Below are 24,564 nucleotides of genomic sequence, written 5' to 3' on the forward strand. Positions count from 1 at the left end.
CTGCCCCCCTTTACACCTAGTTTCTGTAGATCAACTCTTCCTTTTATACAACAAGCCACCAGAACCGCAACCCGTCCAAAACCCTGGCACTTATATTTGGAAACTCCCCAGAGGTCGTTAGAACTGAAGCCTCGGGGATGAGTGGTGAAACGTCCTCACGTGAAGAAACTCAAGTCCAGTTACCAAGACAAGAAGATTGACAAGAAATGTAAGGAGCTCCACTTTTTGTGAGAGGCTGATCCCGGTAGATTTACTTACCGGAGTGCCGACTGCTACCTTAGCATGGGTTGTTGACATCCTTGCAGGAGATCATCCAGTGGCGTTTCTTCGAGTGGACTTCAGTTTCCAGAGGACTTTTTGTATGCTTGTAAAAAAAAAAAAAAAAAAAAAAATTTGATTATAGCCTCCGTTTAATACTAGCAGAATGCGCAAACTCTTTCAGCAGCTTAGCTATGTAGACTAGCATCAGTCCCTTTGTTTACCTTGCAAAACCAAAAGCGGTACAATGTGGCATTATTAGCATATATAGCGAACGCTAACGCTAGTGCAAAGCCAAAGTTAGCACAAGCAACCTCCATGCATCATCAACCCAGCATGCATTGCGCTAGTTAAACAATGGCGGCGTCTGTAGGTTAGAAATAATTCTTGGTGCTTTTTTAACATGTTCTCATATAAACAATCATTAAAGCATTTTTATGCCAATTATTCCTCTTGAGCGGGTTAATAGGAGTTTCATCAAGGAAGATGCGCAAATTATGGGGTGTAAGATAAATACAGTTCGTGAATGACGGCCACACTGGCTAACAAATTAATTGCCCCATTTTTTGTTTTCTAGCCAAATTAGTGAATAATGGGTCGCCGGCGTAGTTTGAGAAAAAAATCCTACAGCACCTTACAAGAAGAAAAAAAAGTTTATTTTGATATTTTTTTTGTTACAAGAGTCTTCCAGTACATTGAACTGCATCCTTGGAGGAGGGGGGAAATACTGACATTTTGTATTTTCTATAAGGAAACTGTGCAGATGCTGTGCATGACGTTAAAGTAATTCAATCTTAAAAAAAAAAAAAAAAAAGATTAGAGAGCTCAAACTCGAACAGACAGATTATAATAACAATCAGGATTATAACATTGAGGTACTGTATTTAGTTTATAGCATCACTTAAGTAGGTGTTTCCTGACTGAAAGTTGAAGATTTCATCACTTCTTGCTCATGCGACGTTGCGGCAGCCAGATTCCAAATGCAGACGGCGCTCAGGAGGTCCTGAAGGTTGCCAGCTTGCTCCACATTTTCTCAACAGCTATGTTGAACTTGTTGACATCTGGAGGATTTTTAATGAACAGGTAGGAACCTCCCATAAGAGTCCCGGCAGCAAACACCAGCAGGCCGCGATTTATCACCTGTGGAAAAAGAAAAATGCAGCAACTGCCGGTTGTCTTCGGACAGAAATGCAGCCACTCGTGGCTCCTGTGAGTAACCAGTCCGGTAAATAAACAAATCTGTCAAGTTTTTTTCTGCAGCGCCTTGAAACAGATGGCGAAGTCAGGCAAACAAATGATGCTCACCACAAGTCGATAAGCTACAGTGCATGTGTCGCTAATGCTACAAATCCCAGAATATTCGGTTTTGGTACGAAAATCACAACAGGACCCATAAACGCCCTCTCCTCCGTGTACGGTAGTCATAGCAACCTTATGCTAATACTAGCATCCTGCTACTTAGGCAGAAAACAGGATTTTGCATGTGTACAATATTAGGTTATATATTATATAGTCTTAAGCTATGCTAGTTCCATATTTTCTTTTTAAGCACAACTTGTTTGGGTTCATGGTTATATCTGGAGGAAGATTTTTTTCCAAAAAATATCAATGTTTGCTCGCGACTTTGTCCCAGTTTTGAATTTTGACCAAGAGTTTGACATCCCTGAAGTAGAGCTTTGCAGCCAAAAGATCAGAACCAGAAAACACCATTTGCCCCGAGGGGCACCTGGATGGCAGCGTCAAAGCTGTGAACAACAAAAGTTGAAAAAAAAAAAAAAAAAAAAAATAGAAATATACGCCTGCACACACTACTTTACAAAATGCTGCTAATTATCTGTACCAAATCACTCTGCATGTATATAATAAACACAAGTACACTGAGATGGGGCTAATAATTTTGCATGGGGCTTAATGTGAAAGTAAAATTGACAGCAGTTGCAGAAAAAGTGGGTAACCGACCCACATAATGTGTATTGATCTATTGACGTGTTCTCCTCTTTGGCCAATTCAGCACTGCGAATCCTCCGAAATGCTTCATCCATCTCAGCCAGGATGCAACCGCCGTCAAACCGGCGAATAATCCTTCCCCGCCTCCTCCTCGTCCGGTAGAGGATATTTCTACCCTTTGGTCGCTTCCCTGCGGGCCGGAGCAATTTACGAGGGCAGCTGTGAAATCCCCGCCGTCCGTCTGACGGGGAGCCATTAGCGAAGGAGACGTCAGCACAAGTCACCTTGGAGGTGAGGACCTTGTGGACGGGTCGGCGGCAAGCAATGTTTTTTTTTTAGATACTTTATTGATCGATTCTGGGAAATTCTTTTGTCACAGCAGTGCAACAACGGCAATATCAAATGTAAATAAGAGGCAATTAAAAAGATGGCAAGACATCCACAAATAGGAAAAAGGGTAAGAATTGGCAACAAAATGGAGAAAAAAAAAAAAAAGGAAAAAATAGACAACGGAATTAGGACGTGATGCATGATTGGGTGATGCGCCTCCAACTGCGCTTGTAATTAGAATTTTTTTTTTTTTTTTTTTTTTAGATTGGTCTTAAACACGTGTCAAACTCCAGGCCCGCGGGCCAAATGTGGCCCGCCATATCATTTTATGTGGGCCGCGAAATTAAGTCATACATTACATTTCATGCTGATTATGTTACTCGCCAAGTGACGTCATCCCGCCATTAGATCGCAGTTAATCCACATCAATTTGATTTCTAACAAGTGGATCCCTAAACGTCCAGGAAGAGAAAAGTTGATGCAGATGGACGGTTATTTCAAGAAAAATAGGAATACATGTTTGTGCTTCAAGTAGAAAAAACGGGATGTCTTTTGTGTTCTGAGGCTGCCGCTTGTCAAAGAGTACCATCTACGTCGGCGTTTTGACACCAAACACGGAGCTAAGTATGCTAAAGTTAGCCTTCCAGAAAAACAAATTGTGTCCGAGAATTAAAAGCCAAACTACAATGGCAGCAGAATGTGTTCACCAAAAACACTGCAGCATTTTTTTTCACATCTATGCAAATGTGTTTGAACGAGTAATAAATTCAGAGTTATTTAACATTCGGGAGTAGTTACATTTATTTTACATTGAGTTACTGTTATCGTTCCACGCGGCCCTTTTGAGGGCAAAGACGCTGACGTGGCTTTCGGTGAAAATCAGTTTGACACCCGCTGCTCTAAAAAGGAAAGTAGACCTGGTGAATTCTGCAGGCTCGCAGCTGACAATGAAGCCACTTCAAAGGGGACCCAAATTATAATGGGATGATTTTCCCTGACACACACACACACACACACACAGATGAAAAAGGAGTGGAAAAAGAAAAGTTCTTTTCAACACGGTGCCTTACTTTGTCCTGCCAATGCCAGCGCTCCACAGCCTCATGGTACCGCGTCCTGGTGAACGTCACCTGTGGAAATCGCCATGGGAACCGATGTTACGGACGTCGATACGCACAGGGATCGTATAAATTTACAAAAACGGAGGTACTCGCCATGGTGTAAAGGGGGATTATTGTCTTCGGCATGAGGGTGTGGAGGAGGTTATCCAGGTGTTTTCGGAAAAGGAACCACTTGGAGTTGACGTGGGCTCGCATCTGCAACACGTCGTACGCCAGTCAGGGGGATTTTACAGAGAATTCAAAGTCTTGAGGACGTTCCTGCATGTGTGTGTGTGTGTGTGTGTGTGTGTGCAAGGTGGTGCCCATAATTGTACTTTCCAAGACCGGATTACCTTTGCCGAGAGCAATTACTGACATTTACACGGCGCGGTTTTCAAAGCGCAGATGGTTTTTTGTCCAACCCTCCGAATGGCTGGAGTCTAAATGCCGTTTATAATTGGAGTCACTCGGCAGCGGCGGGTAAAAACTGTCATGTGAGTTGATAAGTCCCTTCTTTTAGGCCCGTTTTAGTTTAGCTGATTTTTTACCTCATTATCCACTTAAAAATAGATGGTGTCTCAGTAGATCAGAGCTTAATAGAATATTAAAAACTTAACCGCTTCATATATATTAGTTCATTTATTATCCTGCTTATTCTGCTATCGGGATCGCGGGGGCGGAGCCTATCCTGGAAAAGGGGCGGAGTTAAACCACATCCACTTGTTCATTTTAGAGCAATTTCTCCAATAAAGTTGCTGCATGTTTCTATAAAATACATAACGTCCGTCCACTTGTTCTACCATCGACAAGCTGAATCAAATACCCAATCATATAAGATAAAGTTATTGATTCCTTTGTCACAGCAGTTCTATCAAACGAATTAAAATGAATATAAATGAAAGACAGCAAGACAGCCATGAATAAATAAACGGCGGAATGTTGGTTAAGGTCAACGTTGGTACAATAAAAAGCAATTTGATTTAAATCCAGGTTTGTTTGTTTTTTTTTAGATCGTGTCATAAATGAACCAAAAAGCAAACGTTCCCAGATATCTAAGCGGCGACAGCTGCACAAAATGCTGCTTTTTGTTGGATCTCACCTGTGATATTTAAGTGTGCCAGTGTTTAAATGCACTCCACGCCAAACAATCACATTTCAGCTAAATCCATTCATAAATCAGTGGAATCATCTGACCCCCCAAATTCATAAAAATCACACATTTATCAGACTTTTACAAGATTTCCTCCAGCAATATTCTGAATGCGGGACTTGAACGTTTTTTTCTATGTTGAACTGATTTTTCCTCGCTATCTGGAAAACAGCAGGATAAACAAATACGGGATGTGTCGTTGCCGTAGTTCGCGCGCAGTGAAAAATGTGCATTACAGCGATCCCTCGCCGTAACGCGGTTTACTTTTCACGGTTTCGCTACTTCACGGATTTGCGTCGTGCGTTGTGTTCTGCATTCTGATTGGCTAAAAAGTCACTCCGCTTCTTCTCTACCTGCGCGTCAATAACGTCGCAGTTTAATATGTACACGTACGTAAAACAGCTTGGCAAATTTACATGACCTACGTGCAAATTCTCTCGCAATTTCGAGTTTCTCGAAAACCCAAAATGTTGACAAAACGCTCTGGAGCGACAAAAGGGCCCAAAAGGCAGCGGAAGATGCTATTTATCACAGATAAAGTTAAACTTCTGGACATGCTAAGGGAAGCTAAAAGCTAAGCAGCTGTAGGTCGGCATTACGGAATGAATGAATCTTCCGTTCGTTCCATAAAGAAGGAAGAAAAAAACATAAGGACGACAGCAGCGATAAGTTTTAATACGGGTGATAACAATAAAGGTTTCTACTTGACGGATTTTGCCTATCACGGGTTCTTTTTGGAACGTAACCCCCGCGAAAAACAAGTGTATACTGTACTTCAATGTAGTTGTACATGGCCAGGTCCGCGATGGCGTGGTCGTCTGGAACTCGCACTCTGCTGTACTCCGCCAGGACGGCGCCTTCACAGGAAAGTTCGTTTTTATTTTCCCCCCCCCTCCCTCAAGATTTACTCGATTTACCCCCTAACCCTAACACTTACCGAAATCCTCGTTGAATTGCTCCATTATTTCCTCAAACACGACGCAGTCTTCGAAGCCCTGGAAAACAACACGTGGCTTAAAAGAAAAAAAAAATTAACAACATTTTTTGAACGCCCTACTTTTGCTCGGTGTTACTCACGGCGTTCATTCCCTGGCCGTAGAAAGGCACCACCGCGTGGGCCGCGTCGCCCATCAGGACGCATTTGTCGCCGATGTGATACGGAGAACACTTGACCGACACCATGGCCTGCGCGGGCAATCGGAAATAATCTCTCCTGAGATTGTCTCTGCGGAGCACGAACGGGGGTAAAATGATCATTTGTCCGGACAGTCGCAACCTCATCTGTAAAAACCCCCGTGTGATTTGTGTTTGTTTTTTAAAGCTTCGGTTCGCGTCAAACCCCGGCTTTTTGCGGCGGAAAGACTCGTGGTGCAATTTCACACTTCGCAGGACGCGGCCACGGATGAAAAAACGCTTTCGACGGTTGTTTCGGAGTGTGAAGATGATGATGGTGAGGGCAAAGGGGGGGGAAAAAGAGCGAGAGGTCAGGGAGACGCTTACGCTCCTATTAGCGGTATGGTGTCCGGGAAGTAGCTCTGGAAAAAGTCCAGGACCTCGTCACCCGTGGTGATCTTCTCAAATTCGTCGAAGGGCATGAAGAGCGTGCAGGTGAACGTCTTGTCCTAAATTAGGAGAGCAAAAAGACAGTCAAATTGTTTGATCTGTAGAGTTATTTTTTTATTTTCACTATTTAGGGTTGTGTAGATGCACGGCATTACATTTTGATTCTGAGAGTCTGAAAATAAGCCCATCTATTGTTCTTCAAAGTGATAGATTTCTGGATTTAACCATAAATCGCCTTCACCATGTCTTTAAAACAAGAGCATAATGTCTCTTTTCTGCGCTCTTCCACGGCCCATTCGCCAGTAAATTTGTGTAAACTCATGCTAAAGAGAAGAATAACAAACATCTTGAATGTCCCTACTAATCAGAGCTTAGAGAAAAAAAAAGATTAAAATTAAAATAATTTCCCTTTTGGCTGCTAAATTTATGTTCTCAATTGTTAATGGTTGTATATCCCAGTATGGGGCCCTGTGATTGGCTGACAAGTTAAACCCAACTGGTTGCATGTTCCAGTATGTGGTCGTGTGATTGGCTGAGGACAAGTTAAACCCCGCCTCTCGCCCAGTGACAGGAGTTATATTTATTGTTATATATAATAAATAAATAGTATGAGAACTATTGCTACTACTAATGATGCAAGCATTTTATAAACATTGTAATGAAAATTCTATGCTCTCTCTGAATATATGTATATATATACACACACACACACACACACACACACACACACACACTGCATGCACAATTATTAGGCAAGTTGTATTTTTGAGGATTCATTTTGTTATTTTACAACTACAGTGCTCTTCGTCAATCAAAATGTTAAACCCTCAAACTTGAACATTAATTCGTAAAAGTGAAGTTTTGGCGTTCTTAAGAGACTATCTTAACAACATTATTAGGCAACCATTCGTGTGCAGGATTATTATGCAACTATATGAAAAACAAAGACTTTCCCATTTTACTTGTTTATTTCCACCTGTTAAAGCAAGAATACGAAACATTTCTGAAATAAATAACTCCCTGGTAGTCACAGGTTGAAGCTCGCTTGCATTGCATACACACCACCACTTTAAAACGCTATTTTTTATCTTTTTTTTTTTTTTTTTGTGTGTGTGTGTGTGTGTGGGAGGGGGGGGGATTAGTTAGAAGCAATTCAGTTTTTCTGAATAGCTCAAAACCAGTAACCGGGTTTAAAAAAAAAAAAAATCTGCAGAAACAATGTATCATTCAAATGATAATATTTCACTTTTTTTTTTTTTTTTTTTTTAAATCACGTCTGGGGGAGATCTTAAAATATTCATGCATAAGCGATAATTTGTCACGCAATGTAACCGCAGGCTTGTATCCGTCCCTGCGTCTGCAATAAATCTGAATATCGGCATAAATCCCCCGACTCGACGTGCAGCCCTGCAGAGCTGAAAGGTGGCACGGTCTGCCCATTTCAGCTCTGACAACACATTTTTCCCCAGGGATGTTCTAGCTGCCTCTGTTACCATGGTGCCCACAGCGGCAAGGTTGCCTTTTTTTTTTTTTTTTGTTTTTTTTTTTGGCCTAAAACATCGCCGGCGTCGAGAGCATTGAGTGACAACCCGAGAGCTCTCTAAAGTCGGCGGCTTTAACCTTGTCTTGCAAAAAAAAAAAAAAAAAGGCTTTCGCTGAGTCATCCGTGCAGAAATATCATTTCGGGGAATTAACCGGCGGGGGAAGACGAAAACAGCCGAGGAGAAGGACGACGGAGCTGCTGCGCGGAAATTAGGTCGAACCACGTGGCGCTTTCGCATTCTCCGGTGTTGAGATCTCTGATGAGCGAATCCCTCGCGGCCTGCAAATCAGCCTAATTACCTGCATGAGGACGGCCCCGAAGGTCAATCACGCCTGGAAATTTGTCCGAAACGGGGTGATGACGCGGCGAGAGTATCCCCGCTCTTTCCAAAGACGGGAAAAACAACAACGCGCTCACCTGGTTGGGCAGGGCGATCATCATGAACGTGTTCCTCGGCCAGATGTGAAGGTAGCCGGGCTTCATGGCAAACTGTGTGCGTAAAAACGGGACGGTTATTAAAAGTTCATTTAAAAAAAGAAAAAAAAAAACAAAAAAAAAACGTTACCCTTTCACCTCGGCGCGAATTATCGAGCCAGTTTATAAACCCAATTTTAAGCATTTTTTTATTTAAGCCGGAGGTGATTGGATGGTGATCTGCGGACTCATTTGTTATGTTCTTTCATCCGTCAGCCTGTTTTTCCGTGATCGGCATAGAGAGGGAATGTTGGCCGGTGCCGACCAGCCAACGGTTTTAATCATTGATATTTGTTTATTGTATATACTCAAATATTTATCCCCATGCTGAGGCCGCGTTTGCCCTGACATCACCTCCACTTTGGGACAACAAACTCAAACATTACTGTCTTGGGGAATTTTACAGCTTGCTTTTTTTATCTGGCCCCCCCCAAACTAATTTCTTTGAATATTTTGATAAGTATTTTCAATCAATATTGAATTTAGAAACACCTTATTTTTTTCCCCCTTTGTTTAATATTGTATGGATGATTACATATAAAAATAATATTGGGATATTTATATTATCTTTCTTGATTTTAAAGTTGAAACGAAATGCCAAAAAATTTTGATATTTAAATGACATTTTCATTTTGTTAGATTTACATGACACCGAGTTCATAAAGATGAAATAAGAAATGTGTCCCGCCAGCCAAAATAATTGCCCACCCCTGGTCTAGATAGTAAAGTATATGTATGCATTAACTTACTTATTATACTATTACAATAAATGTATACATTACTGGATGGACATACGTCGAATAACTATATGCATGCGTACATATATCGCATAATGTGTGTACATATATATATAATGTAGAAAGTGTATTCGATGTGTGTATATATATGCACACACACACACATACATACACATTCTACATATATATGGATATATACAAGCACATTGACATATATACACACACACACACACATATATATATATACATACATATGTACATATATATATATACACACATACATATATACATATCTATATATACACACACACACAAGTAACTATGGATCTCATTCTTGTAGATATATTATGTCCATCCAACAACTCACATTTATTATATATGCATACATACATAAGCAGTGTATTCTAAGCTGAAACTACCAGGGTTACCAAAGTTTATCTATCCGTCTATCATGCATTGTTTGGTATCTCCATATAGATCTGCCAATTTGAATTCCACGGAGGGAACAGAAGTACCAGACTCTGCGGCAGCGAGTGGATTCACTCAGTGCTATAACGTTGATAATAGCAAAAAGGGGACGCCGACGGTGACCCGACCTCTCCGTGGACGGGCGGCATGGTGAGCTCCATGTATCCGTGTGGGATGTAGGTCTGGCTGTAATTGAAACGACTGCGACGGAGGAACTGCTTGCGAATGGCGGAGAAAGCGCCGTCGCATCCCACGATCAGGTCGGCCGTGATCTGCTCCTTGGTCCCGTCCGACCTGGAAGAAACAACCATTTGGACTCTTGAACACGTCGTCTGAAACTTGGCGTATTTATACGGTTTACCGAGTGAAGGTATTCTTAGCGTTTTGACACGTCGACATTTATTTTTCTCATCCACACCAGCAGTAGGTCAGGCTGCAGCAGCTGTTCCACACAGCAGGAGTCAGTATTCCCAAACTTGTGTTATGCAGAACGTATTCCAACTTTTTGGAACACACCTTTTGGCGCCGCGTCATCGTTCGCCGTCGCCAAACTGTTTCCGGCACAAATCCGCGTAAGTAGAATTTAAAGCGCGTCCACCGGTGTCCAGAATGGAACCGAAAACTAGCATGTAAACGTAACTTTCTGCTGTATTTACGGGCATTTTAGGCCTTTAGGGTTTTATTTGGCGGTTACAAATTTGCATCAGAGAAAAGTCGCCTCAAAATTTGAATTGAAAGCATCGGAGGAGCGATTATTTATGGAGGTCGGGTACTTTGGCGTGGCTCACACATTCAGCCCACAGCAATAACTTAAGTTAATGGTTAGGTGTCACGGGTGGTTTATTAGCCCCGCAGGTCAACACGGAGAGTTTTCAACCCATTTGTTTTTAATTCGGGGACTTTTTCAAAACAAAAAAAAAAACATGAACTCAAAAAATGCTACAGTCATTTTGGGTGAATTTAAAGGTCGTTTCATTGTTCGATAGCCCTGTATTTTCCTGCGGAATTTGCAGACACAACCTCGAACTATTCTTTAATAGCTATTGTTAGTTGGGCTTTTTCTCCATTTTCTGCTCTTAAAATGAACCATTTCGGCATTTAGCCATTGCAAGTGTTTTGTTGCCAAATTAAAAACAGGTGGGGAGGCAGAATGTCGGTTTACATATGGAAGACAGACCTGTTTGTCTCGTATGCAAATACAAAGTGTCATGAAATTTTTATGTCACTTATTCAAGATATGAATGCCACTTGGATTTTTTGATTTTGCACTTTTGTATAGTATTAAGCTTTGCTTGTTCCATATTCAGTTTTTAAGCAAGACTGGCTTGAAAAAGTTCATCGTTATATCTGAAGGAAGATTTTTTTTTCAATAAAATATCAATATTGGCCTGCAAATTTGTCCCAATTTTGGCCCACATTTCAGTTTGACACCCCTGCATTAGATAGTTCAGTTTATTGCACTTATAAATATTCAATACATGACATTTAGAATCAAATACCCTTAAAGAACAGGCTTACAGCCTCGGATTCATTTATTAAAAATTTATAAGGGGGGGGAAGGAATAAACATTTTTAATCGCACTTGTCTCACATTAGGAGTTTTCAAACGGCATCGGAGGGGTTTTAAAACTCCCTTTACATTATATAACAACAACAAAGGATAGAAAAGCCTGCAGAGGGAATGGTGAGAGAAAAGCCTTTTGTGTTTCTATTTCTCTTCCGACATTTTCCCTGTTGATTTGCACGAGACGTATTACTGCGTCAAATTGTTTCCATAATCTTATCACAAGTCGAGGGAACGTCTTCATATTCCAGTTCAGGGCGAATGGATAAGATTTCGCGACGGGTCAGAGACGAGGATCACTTCCACCTTGCGGGTGATCGGACAAATATTCACGCGGATGTCTGATGTGACGCAAAGCGTAAGCCGGTAATCTTTAGTCTTTAAGCAGTCTTTTCCTGGTCTTAGGGTCAAACATGTTTGATGTTATTGCAAATCTTAATGTTATGTCCCCGTAAATATTGACTCAATCAATAGATGAGCTCCAACAAAAAACGGAAACTTCTTTTATCCGTCCTGCCAAACTATTCTCTTTGAATATTTTAACGAGTATTTTCAATCAATATTGAATTTAGAAATTTTTTTTTTGTTGTTTGTTTGAATGATGACATACAAAATAATGTCGGTACGTTTATACGATGGCTAATGACTTTAAAGTTGAAATAAAATGCCAAAAAATGTAAACATTTAAATTGCAATTTTCATTTCGTCCATAATAGCTAGTTGGCCCGCGCATAAAAATTAAATAAATGTGGCCCGCCAGTACCAGATGATATTTGTTGGCGGTATGGCAAAGGACATTCTGATCAGTACTTCAAGTAGAGAAGGAAAAACGATGATAATAATACATTTTATTCAAGGTGCTTTATTGATGTTAGAGTTACTGTATTTTCCGGACTACAAACCGTTACTTTTTTCCGACACTTGCGTGGATTTTTCTTTGCTCTCCGCCATCAGGGGTCACGCTAGCAGGAAGTGCAAAAACCAGCAAGACGCAAAGGGGACGCTGGTTTCTGGCGCACTCGTCGCAAAACGCAGCACGACACGCAAAATATTTCTCACGCCCTCATCATGGAAAGCACTTGAATAAATGCAAATGTAGCTTTTATTAAAAAAAAAAAAGCTGCAGTAATTTATTTATACATATACTCTTTTCTCTCCTTTTATTTTATTTACTAATTTTATTTCTATTTATTTAAACTTTATTCCATATTCACAAATGAGATGAAAAGGCCTGTTAGTTGGCAACTCTCTCCCGACTATGAGGAAAACATTGAAACAAAAATACTTAAGTTAATAAAATAAGTTAACAAAAAATGGTGGATGATAGAAAGCCTAATGAATGAACGATAGGACTTTGTCGCCGAAAAAAAAAAAAAAAAAATTGCTTGTTTCGGGCAGGATGAGGGCAGATTTCTGATCACAGATTCTGTGAAAGCAGCCATCAAGAGAACAAACTCCAATTCTTGGAGGTTCAGCTTCGTTTTTTGCATCCACTCGACGTCGGTGCGCATTTAAAGCGGCGCTCCGAGGTGCGTTTTGCGAGCAACAAAGAGACAGGAAAAGTGTGTGACGGAGATTTTGTGACGCTCCTCAACTCAAACAGTGAAATAGCAGAAGCCTTCAGTGATTTCAGTGCACAGGAGGAGGATGAATATAGCCGTCGATGACTTTTCTGTTTTGTCTGATCAGTTGTTTACGGGCACCATTTGAAAACAACCAATTTAGGTATGTAAATAAACATTCACAAAATCATTCTGTGTAAATGTCTCATTTCTCAATGTGGGTACATGCGGTTAATACTGTACAGCTACAAATGGGTGGGTGCGGCTTATATTCCAGCGCGCTCTATAGTCCAAAAAAATACGGTACTTCACTTTGTTTTCTAACTTTCTTCCCCTTTGTTTTCTATATTTATAGATATTTAATCTTCTCTACGTTGCTACGCGACACATTGCACCTTCCAACTGCCCCTCGGGGTCAAATAAAGTTTCTCTGATTCTGATTGTTGGACCGAAATAGCAGAGGCTCTGCAAATAACCTGTGAAAACATTGCATGGTGGCAAAAAAAAAAAAAAAAAAAAATTGCTGAAATAATGTAATTGTAGCTCTCCACAAGCCTATGAAAAATTTCCGTCTGGTTGTATTTGACATTTTTTCATCTTTTTTTTTTTTTTTAATGGTCTCCTTTGCTAGTTTTCACACCTGCATGAAAATATGATCATATGTAACGCAACAGTTGATTTCACCATCTGTTCGTTTCCACATTGTTTTAACTGATGCATGGTTACAATACTTGGGAAAATAATCCTCATTATATGAAAATATCACCTCATAATAATACTTGTTTAACGGCCATCGCCGAGTTTTGCGTTCTGGCAGGTCGGAGAAAAGCGCGAGGGACGAAGGAGCGGCGGACAAGATGGCGGAAAGACCAGCGTTGTTGTTGGAGGTGGAGATACGACGTTAGATGGCGTGAAGGACGAAGCTGCGGAGAACGGAGGGAAATGATTGGCTGCGCCGACGCCTAAAGGGAAGCAGCCGCATACAGATCGGCAAGATTTATTAACGCGCTACCTCATGAAAAGCCGATTTCATATCATCCCGACCAGACGCAGCCTTTTTTTTTTTTTTTTTTTTTTTAAAAAAACTGAATGAATCGTGTTATTAGCATAAAGTAATTAACGCAACATCACTAGTGTTATAGCGATGAAGCGGTTAGATCGGAGACAAGGTAAGCAACGGTCTAACGTCCAAATCTTTTGTTCTGATCGTCATCTTTACATTTCCTGGATGTCACCGAGTGGAAGCGGCTATCGCCGTGGCATCGGGCCTCTCGTGTAGATTTAATTACACGGGACAGGGAGAACAAATATGAGCTGTCACAGTTCAGCGACGGGGGGGCTGGAGTTGCGCTTCTGCATTCGAGGCACGACGCCGCCGACGTGAAAATCCAATGAAAGGGCATCCATGTGTCTTCGCAAATCCCGACGCCAGGCACGCGTTGGGACAACAGGCGGAAAAAAAATAAACAAACACAACATATTCAACGTTTTTTTTTTTGGGGGGGGGGGGGGGGATAAGGGAAATTGAATTTAAATGGGTTTCCGTGCGACCGAAACAACCCGGAAGGTTTACTTCCAAGGACGACGTGGCAAAGTTTTACAAGAATCGTCATGCAGACCCCCGAGTTTGCGACACGAGCGAGGCCACACGTGTTTACAAGGAGGCACGCCGTAGCAGCATGATCAATAAAACCAGTGTGTGTGTGTGTGTGAGGGAAGAGATGTCTAGTTTAGAAACACAAACCGGACTGGATTTAATAAATCAGAGCGGTTTATGGAACGTGGGAGAAAAGTTTAAGCTTGAAAATGAACGCACGTCAATGCAAACCACCTAAAACTGACCCGTCTGCATGTGTGTGTGTGTTTGATTAGTAACGATTTACCTGACAAAGGTCATGGACCCGGTTTCAGTGCTCCAATCCTGCAGCTTGCGGTCAAAGTTCAGCGTGGCGTTCGGATACGTCTCTGCCTCTGTGAGGGACAGATGCCGCAAAAACAGCTTATATCACCGGCGCGGATGTGCTATAACAGGCCGTTAAATGTGACGAAACTTGGTTTCGTAACTGGAGTTTAACCGTCACACTTCCAGAACCATCTACCGCGACGTTCATGCCAAGAGTTCTCTTCAAAAAAAATAGATAAATGAAATTAATTTAGAGACATGTAACCATCCACACTCTCATTCATAAGTCATAAAGAAAGACATGCAACTCACTCATTCATGTCATCGAAAGATAGAACCCGTCACTGTCATACAAACGTCATGCAAAGACACACAACTATTCACACGTCATTTTTTTTTCCCCCTCATTCTGTTTATTTTTATCCTTGCCGTTTTTTGTTTTTTTTAAATTTTGCTGTCTATTTTTCATGGATGCCTTTTGCTATCTTAATTGTCTATTTATATTTGATATTTCATTGTTGCACTGCTGAGACAAAATAATTCCTCCTATGGGGATCAATAAATGTATCTTATCATATATATATATATATATATATACACACACACACAACCATTCACAAATCATTTCTCCCCCCCCCCATTCTGTTTGTATATCCTTGCTGTCTATTTGTCCATGTCTTTTGCCAGCTTTTAATTGTCTCTTATTTATACTTATTGATTTGTAATTGTTGCGTTGCTGTGACAGAAGAATTTCCTCTATGGGGATCAATGAAGTATATTTTATGTTTTCTATAGAAACCCAACAATTCTGTCACTCATTCTCACGTCATAAAGCAACACGCAACCGTTCACTTCCTCCTCTTGTTTACATCTCCAGCCTTATTATCTGAATAATTTCACACCAGTGTCGTCTGGTGTTGAATTGTGGGCGATACCCTGAGATTATTTTTGACAATCTGTACCTCGCAACAGCTCCTTGTTCAGATTGGCTCGGTCCACCGACAGGATGTACTGAAAGCAAAGGGGTCCGGGGTTAAAGACGGTTTTTACACCGCAGGTACAGTTTCACGGTAACCGTGTTCATTTTGAACCGAGGGATTGTGCAACACTTTGTCTAGATGGAGCATCATAAAAAAATAAATAAATAAATAAAAATAAATCAATATTTCCTGATTAACCATGAATACAAATAACATATTTGATGACAAGATCATTCGGGCCCATTGTCTTCTTGGAATACTAAATCATTACGTGTTGAGTACCGGTAAGAGTCTGCACAGATAGTTACCCGCAGTCTTCATCATTCAGTGCAGGGGTGTCGAACTCATGTTAAATAATATTAAGGAGTTTTTATTACTCATTCAAATCCAAAATGTTACATACACTTTTAATTCTTGGACAATTTGTTGTTGTTTTTTCTGGAAGGCTAACTTTAGCATACTTAGCTTTGTGTCACATCCTGGACATTTAGGAACAATTTAATGGCGGGACGCCGTCATTTGGCGGGTAACATGATCGGCATGAGTTGTGGGAAATGTACTTTATGGTCAATGCACGCGTTTGGTTTATTTATTTAAAAACAAATCAGACCTCTTAGGACAACACGGCGGGCCACATTTGGCCCGCGAGTTTGACACGTTATCTAGTGTGTTCTCAGTGGAGTTCTCTTACGGGAACCATCCGTATGCCACAATATAACAATGATATATGAAAAGAGATGCTATTTTTGTAATTAACTGTAAGAAATTACAAGCAAAAGTAACATTTTTCGGACTTTCGTACACTAAAGTACTAGGGTGGCTAATTCTACCCAGAACACACATTGGACTTTACCTGTCCTTTCTTTCCATACGGGATCGCAGATTGTTTTCCACTCGGCGAGTGGATCATTCTGGCGTGCATGGGGATTCCCTGGGAGACAATCTGAGCGGCATCGTGGAGAGAACATGGACTCAAAATGTGTTTTCCGTATTACAATCGTTCAAGAAATAGATGTGAGAGAAGGGTTTCAATTTCACATGCGAATCGACACGGGAAAAGTCGGTCTCTCCGAATTGAAATCGGACGCGAGGGCCGCGCGATGACGACTTGCTATGTCATGCTGAAAAGTCACCGGAGCGTAGCAAAACGTAAGATGCAGACCTCTCAAGTGTAAATAACTGGCTCTGCAGACCAATAGAAGAGAAAAAAAAAACAAAAAAACAAGTAGTGACCTCAGAAGCGAGAATAAAACATAGTCACTGGGTTTGACACAATAAGGGCAGAGTGGATTGACTTCCTTTGGCTTCATATTTGATATGAAAATGACAGGAAACCAATGTAGACGTTGCAAATGAGGTTTTAAAGACGCCGGTCATGAACTGGACTTTGACATTGGACGCCTTTCGAGGATGAAACGTCGCTAAACCGCCTCGTTTCAGAATGAGTCAGCGCACCTTCTCCTCCATTCCCACGTGCTTCAGCGCTTGTCGGCCTCGGTGGGACAAGGCCAGGTTGATGCTTCTGCCCTTCACAACCTTCGCTTGACGAATATCTGAGTGAAATTACAAAAAAAAAAAAAAAAAAAATCAATTTTCATTTCTTTCTATTTGCCCATCGAGTGTGAACTTTTAGAGATTTACCTTCCCGGCTCTCAAACAATTGTACATCAAAACCTCTTTTTGCGAAGAAACACACATTGAGTGCACCGACCTGAGGAGCGAGAGGGCGAATTACATATCCGTACATGAATAATCACAACAATATTAGACATGGACATTCCTCAAAGTGTTTTCGCTTGATAGTGTGTGCATGCAAAAACACAAATGCAATTCAATTTCCTGTCGTTACTTTGCAGATCGCTGGTTGTCACCGCATCCAGTCTGCTTTGATCTGCAGCCAAGCGGTGCAATAAAAGAATAAAAAGCACTTTCACTTCAATCTTACCAATCCGCCGCCCACCACTGCTACAACTTTCTCCTTCGCCGGCCTGTTGTCTGGATTCTCCATTATTGCCTGGGCTCTGAGGTGGTCTCATCCACCGGCCGTCCACCTGGAAGTGACAGGAGGGAGTTGTAGGTTACGATTTAAAAAGAGGTGGAGCAGTCGATGATCACAAGGCCCCTCTTTAAATAAACACAGATAACAGCATTTTCGTAAGCCTCGCTCGCCGCTTCGAGTGAGAGCCTGCCGGACGTTACAAAACAACATTGAGATCTGCATATGCAGTTTTTCCACTGGGTCAGGCGGGGTTTCAAATTAGTGAGAAAAAGAATATTTCGATTGACTGCATTTGTTTCAAGTTATGTAGTTACTTCAAGTAAAAATTCTAACTTGTTCTACCAAACGTTTGTCTCCATCTAGTGGCGATATCACAGCATTACTGTCTACGGAAATAAAAATAAAAAAACTGACTTTTCTTTGTTATGTTTCTTTGGGTGTTTTTTGTTTCTCCGGACCCCAGTTTATACATATGAATCATATAGATATGTACTGGTAAATACACGTTACATATTTTTTTATCTTCCTTTTTATTATTCACCATTTTATTCTTTATGGTAGGAGCAGATTACTGTTACCTCGTTTATTTTATTTCTTTTAAATGGAAGGATTGGGGGTTCTTACAACAATCACAATTTTTAGGTTATTTCAAATACACCGTTGCATCGGGAAAAATGTTACATAGGTTTACATTTTTTTGATCATCTTTTTTTGTTTTTATTATTAACCATTTTATGATAGGAGTAGATTACTGTTACCTCGTTTATTTCATATATTTTTGTTTTTTAAATGGAGGGATTAGGGGTCCTTACGACAATCACAATTTTTAGGTTATTTCAAATACACTGTTGCATCAGGAAAAAAATTGAAATTATTGCTCGGATTCTCTGAAGAATGTGGCAAGAGATTCTGATAAATTTGGTGTTTCTGTGGGTATCAGCCAATGGAATTCAATGCATTTTTAATCCCCTTTTATGTGCCATTTTAAAATTAACGCCTATGTCCAACTGCAGATAATTATATTATAATAGTGCAAACCATTTACATCCAGAATACTTTTCTCACAGTAGCAAATCGATACATATGACCTTCTGAGTGACAGTGGAACTAAAGAAGCACTTGACTTGTGCTTTGTGTGGGATGATTAGTGCGTATTTCTTGGTTTGCTTCCTTTTCCGCTCAACATTTTTTTCAGTTTAAGCCATTTGTCCTTTTATCTCCTCCTGAGACGAGTTTTCAGTTCTCAGAAAGTTCATCAGCGTCCTTGTGAAGCCTGGTCCCCACTTCCCTGTGGAAAGCAGCTCTTTTCTAAAGTGTGAGGCAAATGTTATAGTATATATTATTTTGTCCTTCCAGAGAAAAACAGGAACTTATGAAGGTAACTTATAAGAGCAGAGGTAGGAGCATGCAGGTAGACTACATCTTGTATAGACGAGGTAACCTGACAGAGATCAGTGACTACAAAATAGTTGTAGGTGAGAGTGTAGCCAGACAGCATAGGATGGTGGTTTGTAGGATGACTCTGGTGACAAGGAAGATCAAGAGGACAAAATGGTGGAAGCTTGAAAGAGGAGTGTTGCATGGTTTTCAGGGAGGAGTTGAGAAAGGGTCTGGGTGAGCTTCGAGATGATTGGACAACAACAGCTAGTGTTATCAGGGAGACAGGTAGAGGAGTACTTGGGGTGTCATCTAGAAGGAAAGTAGATAGGGAGACTTGGTGGTGGGTTGAGGAAGTGCAGGAGTATAAACAGAGAAAGCAGTTAGGAAAGAAGTGGGATACAGAGAGAACTGAAGTGAACAGACAGGAGTTCAGGGAGATACAACGTAAGGTAAGGATAGAGGTAGCAAAGGGTGTACGATGACTTGTATGCTCGGTTGGATAGTTAGGAGGGTGAGAATGATCTATACAGGTTGGCGAAACAGAGAGATAAAGATGGAAAGGATGTACAACAGGTCTGGGTGATTAAGGATAGGGAGGGAAATGTATTGACAGATGCTAGAGGAGTGATAAGATGGAAAGAGTACTTTGAAGAGCTGATGAATGTGGAAAAAGAAAAGAGAGGCAAGGGTAGAAGATGTGACTATTGTAGACCACAATGTAGCAAAAAATTAGTACAAGTGAAGTGAGGAAGGCATTGAAGGGGATGAAGAGTGAAGAAGCAGATAATATACCCGTGGAGGTGTGGAAGTGTCCAGGAGAGGCAGCGGTAGATTTTCTGACTATTATTCAACAGTATCTTAGAGTGAGAAGATGCTAAAGAATGGAGATGAAGTGTTATGGTGCCTATTTAAGAATAAAGGGGATGTGCAGAATTTCAGCAGCTATAGAGGGATAAAGGTGATGAGTCATACAATGAAATTATGGGAAAGAGCAGTGGAAACTAGACTGAGTGCAGAAGTCAGCATCTGAGAACAGCAGTATGGCTTCATGCCTAGAAAGAGTACTACAGATGCAGTATTTGCGTTGAGAATGCTAAAAGAGAAGAACAGAGAAGGCCAGAAGGAGCTGCATTGCGTTTTTGAAGACTTAGAAAAAGCGTGACAGGGTGCCAAAAGAGGAGCTCTGGTATTGTGCGAGGAAGTCTTGAGTGGCAGAGAAGTATGTTAAACTGGTGCAGGACATGTATGCTAGCTGTGAGACAGTGGTACGGTGTGCTGTAGGGGTAACAGAGAAGTTCAAGGTGGGACTCCATCAGGGATCAGCTCTGAGCCCCTTCTTGTTTGCAATGGTGATGGACCAGCTGACAGATGAGGTTAAACAGGAATCTCCATGGAACCATGATGTTTGCAGAGGACATTGTGATCTGTAATGAAAGCAGGGAATAGGTAGAGGAAAATCTAGAGAGGTGGAGGTATGCTCTGGAGAGGAATGAAAGTTAGTCGCAGCAAGACAGAACGTATGTGTGAATGAGAAGAAGCTTGAGGATATCAGGTACTTTGGGTAAACAATCCAGAACAACGGAGAGTGTGGAAAAGAGGTGAAGAGACGGGTCCAAGGAGGTTGGAATGGGTAGAGAAAAGTGTCAGGGGTACTATGTGATAGAAGACTTTCAGCCAGAATAAAAGGAAAGGTGTACAAGACAGTGGTGAGACCAGCGATGCTGCTTGGACTAGTAACTGTTACAATGACCAAAAGACAGGCAGAACTAGAGGTTGCAGAGATGAAGATGTCATGGTTCTCTCTGGGAGTGACCAGGATGGAGAGGATCAGGAATGAGTCTCAGAGGAACAGCACATGTTAGAAGTTTTAGAGAGAAGGTCAGTGAAGCCAGACTGAGATGGTTCAGTCACGTACAGAGGAGGGATAGAGAATATATTGGTAGACGGATGCTGGGATTTGAGCTGCCAGGCAGGAGGTCTCGAGGAAGACCAAAGAGAAGATTTATGGACATAGTGAGAGAAGATATGAAGGTAGTCTGTGAGGAGGATACAGAGAATAGGGTTAGATGGAGAAAGTTGATTCCCTGTGGTGTCCCCTGTAGGGTAAAGCCGAAAGAGGAAGATGATTATTTTGTCCTTTCCACTTGCAAAAGATTTGGCAATATCAGAGTCGGGAAACATTGTCTGAAACCGCTCAGAGCATCTCTTGGCAGTTTGTTGTGGCGCCACTGGACACAGTCACGGTCGCGGCGGTGGTCGGAGCAGCAGCAACTGTTGTGTTGACAGAGGGAGCAGTTGCTTTGCTGGTCCTAGCAAAAAAATCCATCACTATCAACTGCTGCCTGCCTTTCGCCGACTTCTGACCACCGTCTCCAAACTATACAACATTGCTGGTCTCACTACTGTCTTGTCCACCTTTCCTTTCACTCTGGCTGATAGTCTATCTCCAAGTACTCCTGACACTTTTCCACCCATTCCAACATGCTTGAACTTGTTTCTGCACCTCTCCTCCACACTACCTTGTGCTCTGGACACTTGGCCCAAAGCACCTTCAACTTCTTGACCACCACTCCTTGTATCCTCACTCTTGCACCCGGGTTCCTCTCATTCACACACACACACACACACACACACACACACACACACACACACACACACACACACACACACACACACACACACACACACACACACACACACACACACACACACACACACACACACACACACACACACACACACACACACACACACACAGTCTTGCTACGACGAACCTTCATTCCTCTCCACAGCACTCCTCCACCTCTAGATGTTCCACAGCCTGCTCCCTGCTTTCACGACAGAGCACAATGTCTTCCGCAAACATCATGGTTCCATGGAGATTCCTGTTTAACCTCATCTGTCAGCTGGTCCATCACCATTGCAAACAAGAGGGGGCTCAGAGCTGATCCCTGATAGAGTCCCACCTCCACCTTGAACTTCTGTTACCCCTACAGCACACCGCACCACTGTCTCACAGCTAGCATACATGTCCTGCACCAGTTTAACATACCTCTCTGCCACTCCGGATTTCCTCATACAATACCAGAGTTCTTCTCTTGGCACGTTGTCGTTTGCTTTTTCTAGGTCTTCAAAAGCACAATGCAGCTCCCTCTGACCTTCTCTGTACTTCTCTATTAGCATTCTCAAAGCAAATACTGCATCTGTAGTACTCTTTCTAGGCATGAGGCCATACTGCTTTTCTCAAATGCTGGCATCTGCCTCTAGTTTCCACTACTCTTTCCCATAACTTCATTGTATGGCTCATCAACTTTATCCCTTAATAGTTGCCGCAATTCTGCACATCCCCCTTATTTTGAAAAAGGGCACCATCGCCTCTTCTCACTCGAAGATCCTGTTGAATAATCTAATGAGAAACTCTACCGCTGTGTCTCCTAGACACTTCTACAGGTATATCTCTGGACCGACTGTCTTTTTACTCCTCCTTCAATGCCTTCCTCGCTTCACTTTTACAAAAACTCTACTAGTTTGTATATCTTGTTTCATGCCGGATGCCCTTCCAGACACAACCCTCTGCATTTATTCAGGCTCAGAGAGACACTGGCTTGTGCCCCCCTGAGGCAGCATTTATGCAATTTAACCGCGTTGATGCTCATTGCGCAAAATTTAATTGTTTTTTGCAGCCGCGACAAAACATCTCAACTGGTTTTCCGACGACAGGCCCTCACCAGCCCTGAACAGCCACTTTTATTTAAAAACTACACTTGCCCATCTTCCCAACACCACCCTCTGCTCTTTTGGCAAACTCACTGTCCAGCGTTGTAACTTCATGCACCATCAGAACAGTGACTGAACAAACTCCTAATAAAGAGTCCCACCTGTCAATCGTCACTAGATCCATCAAAATTGTGAAATGTTTATGTAGTCTAATCTAAATAAAGGTCAGCAAAGCCAGACTGTGTGTGAGAGTGAGAGAGAGCGTGTGTGTGTGTGAGAGTGAGAGCGTGTGTGTGTGTGTGTGTGTGTGTGTGTGTGTGAGAGAGAGAGCGTGTGTGTGTGTGTGTGAGAGAGAGAGAGAGAGAGCGTGTGTGTGTGTGTGTGTGAGAGAGAGAGCGTGTGTGTGTGTGTGTGTGAGAGAGAGAGAGAGAGCGTGTGTGTGTGTGTGAGAGAGAGAGCGTGTGTGTGTGTGTGAGAGAGAGAGAGAGAGAGAGAGCGCGTGTGTGTGTGTGTGTGTGTGAGTGAGCGTGTGAGAGCGTGTGTGTGTGTGAGTGCGCGCGCGCGCGTGCAGCTGATTTAAAAGCAACTGGGCGCACGCGCAGGACAAAGCTGTGAAACCCGATCTGAGCATGAACGTTCACATACAGACTTAATAATCGATTTCAGAATCAACGACAAAACGGTATCACCCCGCTCGTCGATTTAGTCTCTTTCAGACAAAGTATGTATATATTGTTTCAGTATTTATTCATTTTTGTTTTAACTTGACGTTTCTTAGGGGTAAATGTGTAATTAAAGGGGGGGATTTGAGCACGGCTCGGTGGTAGATTAGTTATGACTATTCAAAGATGGCGGCCTGAAAGCCAAGGTTTGTTTTCCATGGGTGCAAAGTATGTTTAAGTGCATTAACCGAACGGCCCACTATACGAGATATCTTCAGTCACCGGGTAGCAGATCGTGTTGTAACAAAGACTGTAGGTAAGTGTAATCTGGAAACTGCTGTAACTTTTGGTGAAAATAATTGGAGTAATTTTGACATCAAACGGCGAGCTGGCTAACCTTAGCTAACCGTTACTGGGGCCGTTAAAGCCGGTTGGTTGACCCGAGCTAAATAGTTAGCTTTGTTGCTATCTGTTATGTTCGCGGCGAGTAGCTTTCTGCCTTTGTATGACGGGTAAATGAAATCTGGAAATTATTAAAACTTAACGACAATGAGGAATTAAGGAGGTCTTCTGATTTGCAAACTCGTATTATTAACTTTGTTTAAGTAGCCAGTCTCTCTCGTGTGGGCGGAATCTTAGTCTGCTTATGTCCAAATAACCTGTGTACTGTTCTAATGTCAACTAGCTATCTGTAACTTATTCCATCTTCCAATGTTTTCAAAATTAAATTTGTCAGGTTTGACGTTTTACTAACTGTGCTTTTCCGTAAATGATTGATAGGGATTATCATTACATGTCTTACCTGTTTTTGGCTTCGCTCTATGCACAACAATATCTGCTACCCCGGCCATAATTACATTGGCCACTTGGCGGACGCTTTTATCTAAAGCTACTTATAACTACAAATAATGAAGTCAACATTACATTTTCGCACTACAACATTAAACTCTAAAAAAAGATATAAGTTTCGATGATCAAATCCCTACTTACAACTTTTGAAGCGCTCCAAGTTGTCTTTGACTGAAAGAACAGAACCATGTTTTCATGTGATCAGAATCGAAATCACCTGGGACAATTGGAGGGCACTTGTGGTAGCATTAGCATCAGAGAAAGGATCCAGTTTTGATAAATACAACTGTAAAATTGGCTCTACAACTATAAACATCTGTATAATGGCCAGAGAGAAAACCGCTGAATGGCTATATGATGATTTCAACTTGGCCAACG

The 24,564-nt window shown here is 41.7% G+C and overlaps 2 protein-coding genes across 3 annotated transcripts in view; one reads left to right on the plus strand and one right to left on the minus strand.

The window, feature by feature from the left end:
* Positions 1-892: 892 nt before the first annotated feature.
* kmo (kynurenine 3-monooxygenase) lies at positions 893-24,345 on the minus strand. Of its 2 annotated transcripts, none has more exons than XM_086164358.1 (16): positions 24,328-24,345; positions 17,525-17,630; positions 17,221-17,290; positions 17,035-17,132; positions 16,433-16,522; positions 15,562-15,610; positions 14,580-14,667; positions 9,699-9,864; positions 8,309-8,380; positions 6,286-6,407; positions 5,863-6,010; positions 5,723-5,780; positions 5,560-5,642; positions 3,750-3,851; positions 3,606-3,665; positions 893-1,398 (listed from the first exon to the last, which is right to left on the minus strand). In XM_086164358.1, exons 2-16 carry the CDS (start codon positions 17,585-17,587, stop codon positions 1,252-1,254), a joined length of 1,416 nt encoding a protein of 471 aa, XP_086020484.1. In that variant the 5' UTR covers positions 17,588-17,630; positions 24,328-24,345; the 3' UTR covers positions 893-1,251. The 2 variants fall into 2 exon arrangements, with proteins under 2 accessions (XP_086020484.1, XP_086020492.1); XM_086164366.1 differs by lacking the exon at positions 24,328-24,345 and adding an exon at positions 24,140-24,157.
* ide (insulin-degrading enzyme) overlaps positions 23,532-24,564 on the plus strand; it is a 28,251-nt gene continuing 27,218 nt past the window's right edge. Inside the window, exon 1 of the mRNA XM_086164344.1 lies at positions 23,532-23,653. Within this exon, the coding sequence (XP_086020470.1) occupies positions 23,568-23,653 (86 nt within the window). The 5' untranslated portion in view covers positions 23,532-23,567. The remainder of the gene's footprint in view (positions 23,654-24,564) is intronic.

This window comes from Fistularia commersonii, chromosome 2 (genome assembly GCF_037954325.1).
Source record: "Fistularia commersonii isolate RoL2024-O1a breed Wild chromosome 2, RoL_Fcom_v1.0, whole genome shotgun sequence".
Classification (NCBI taxonomy): Eukaryota; Metazoa; Chordata; class Actinopteri; order Syngnathiformes; family Fistulariidae; genus Fistularia; species Fistularia commersonii.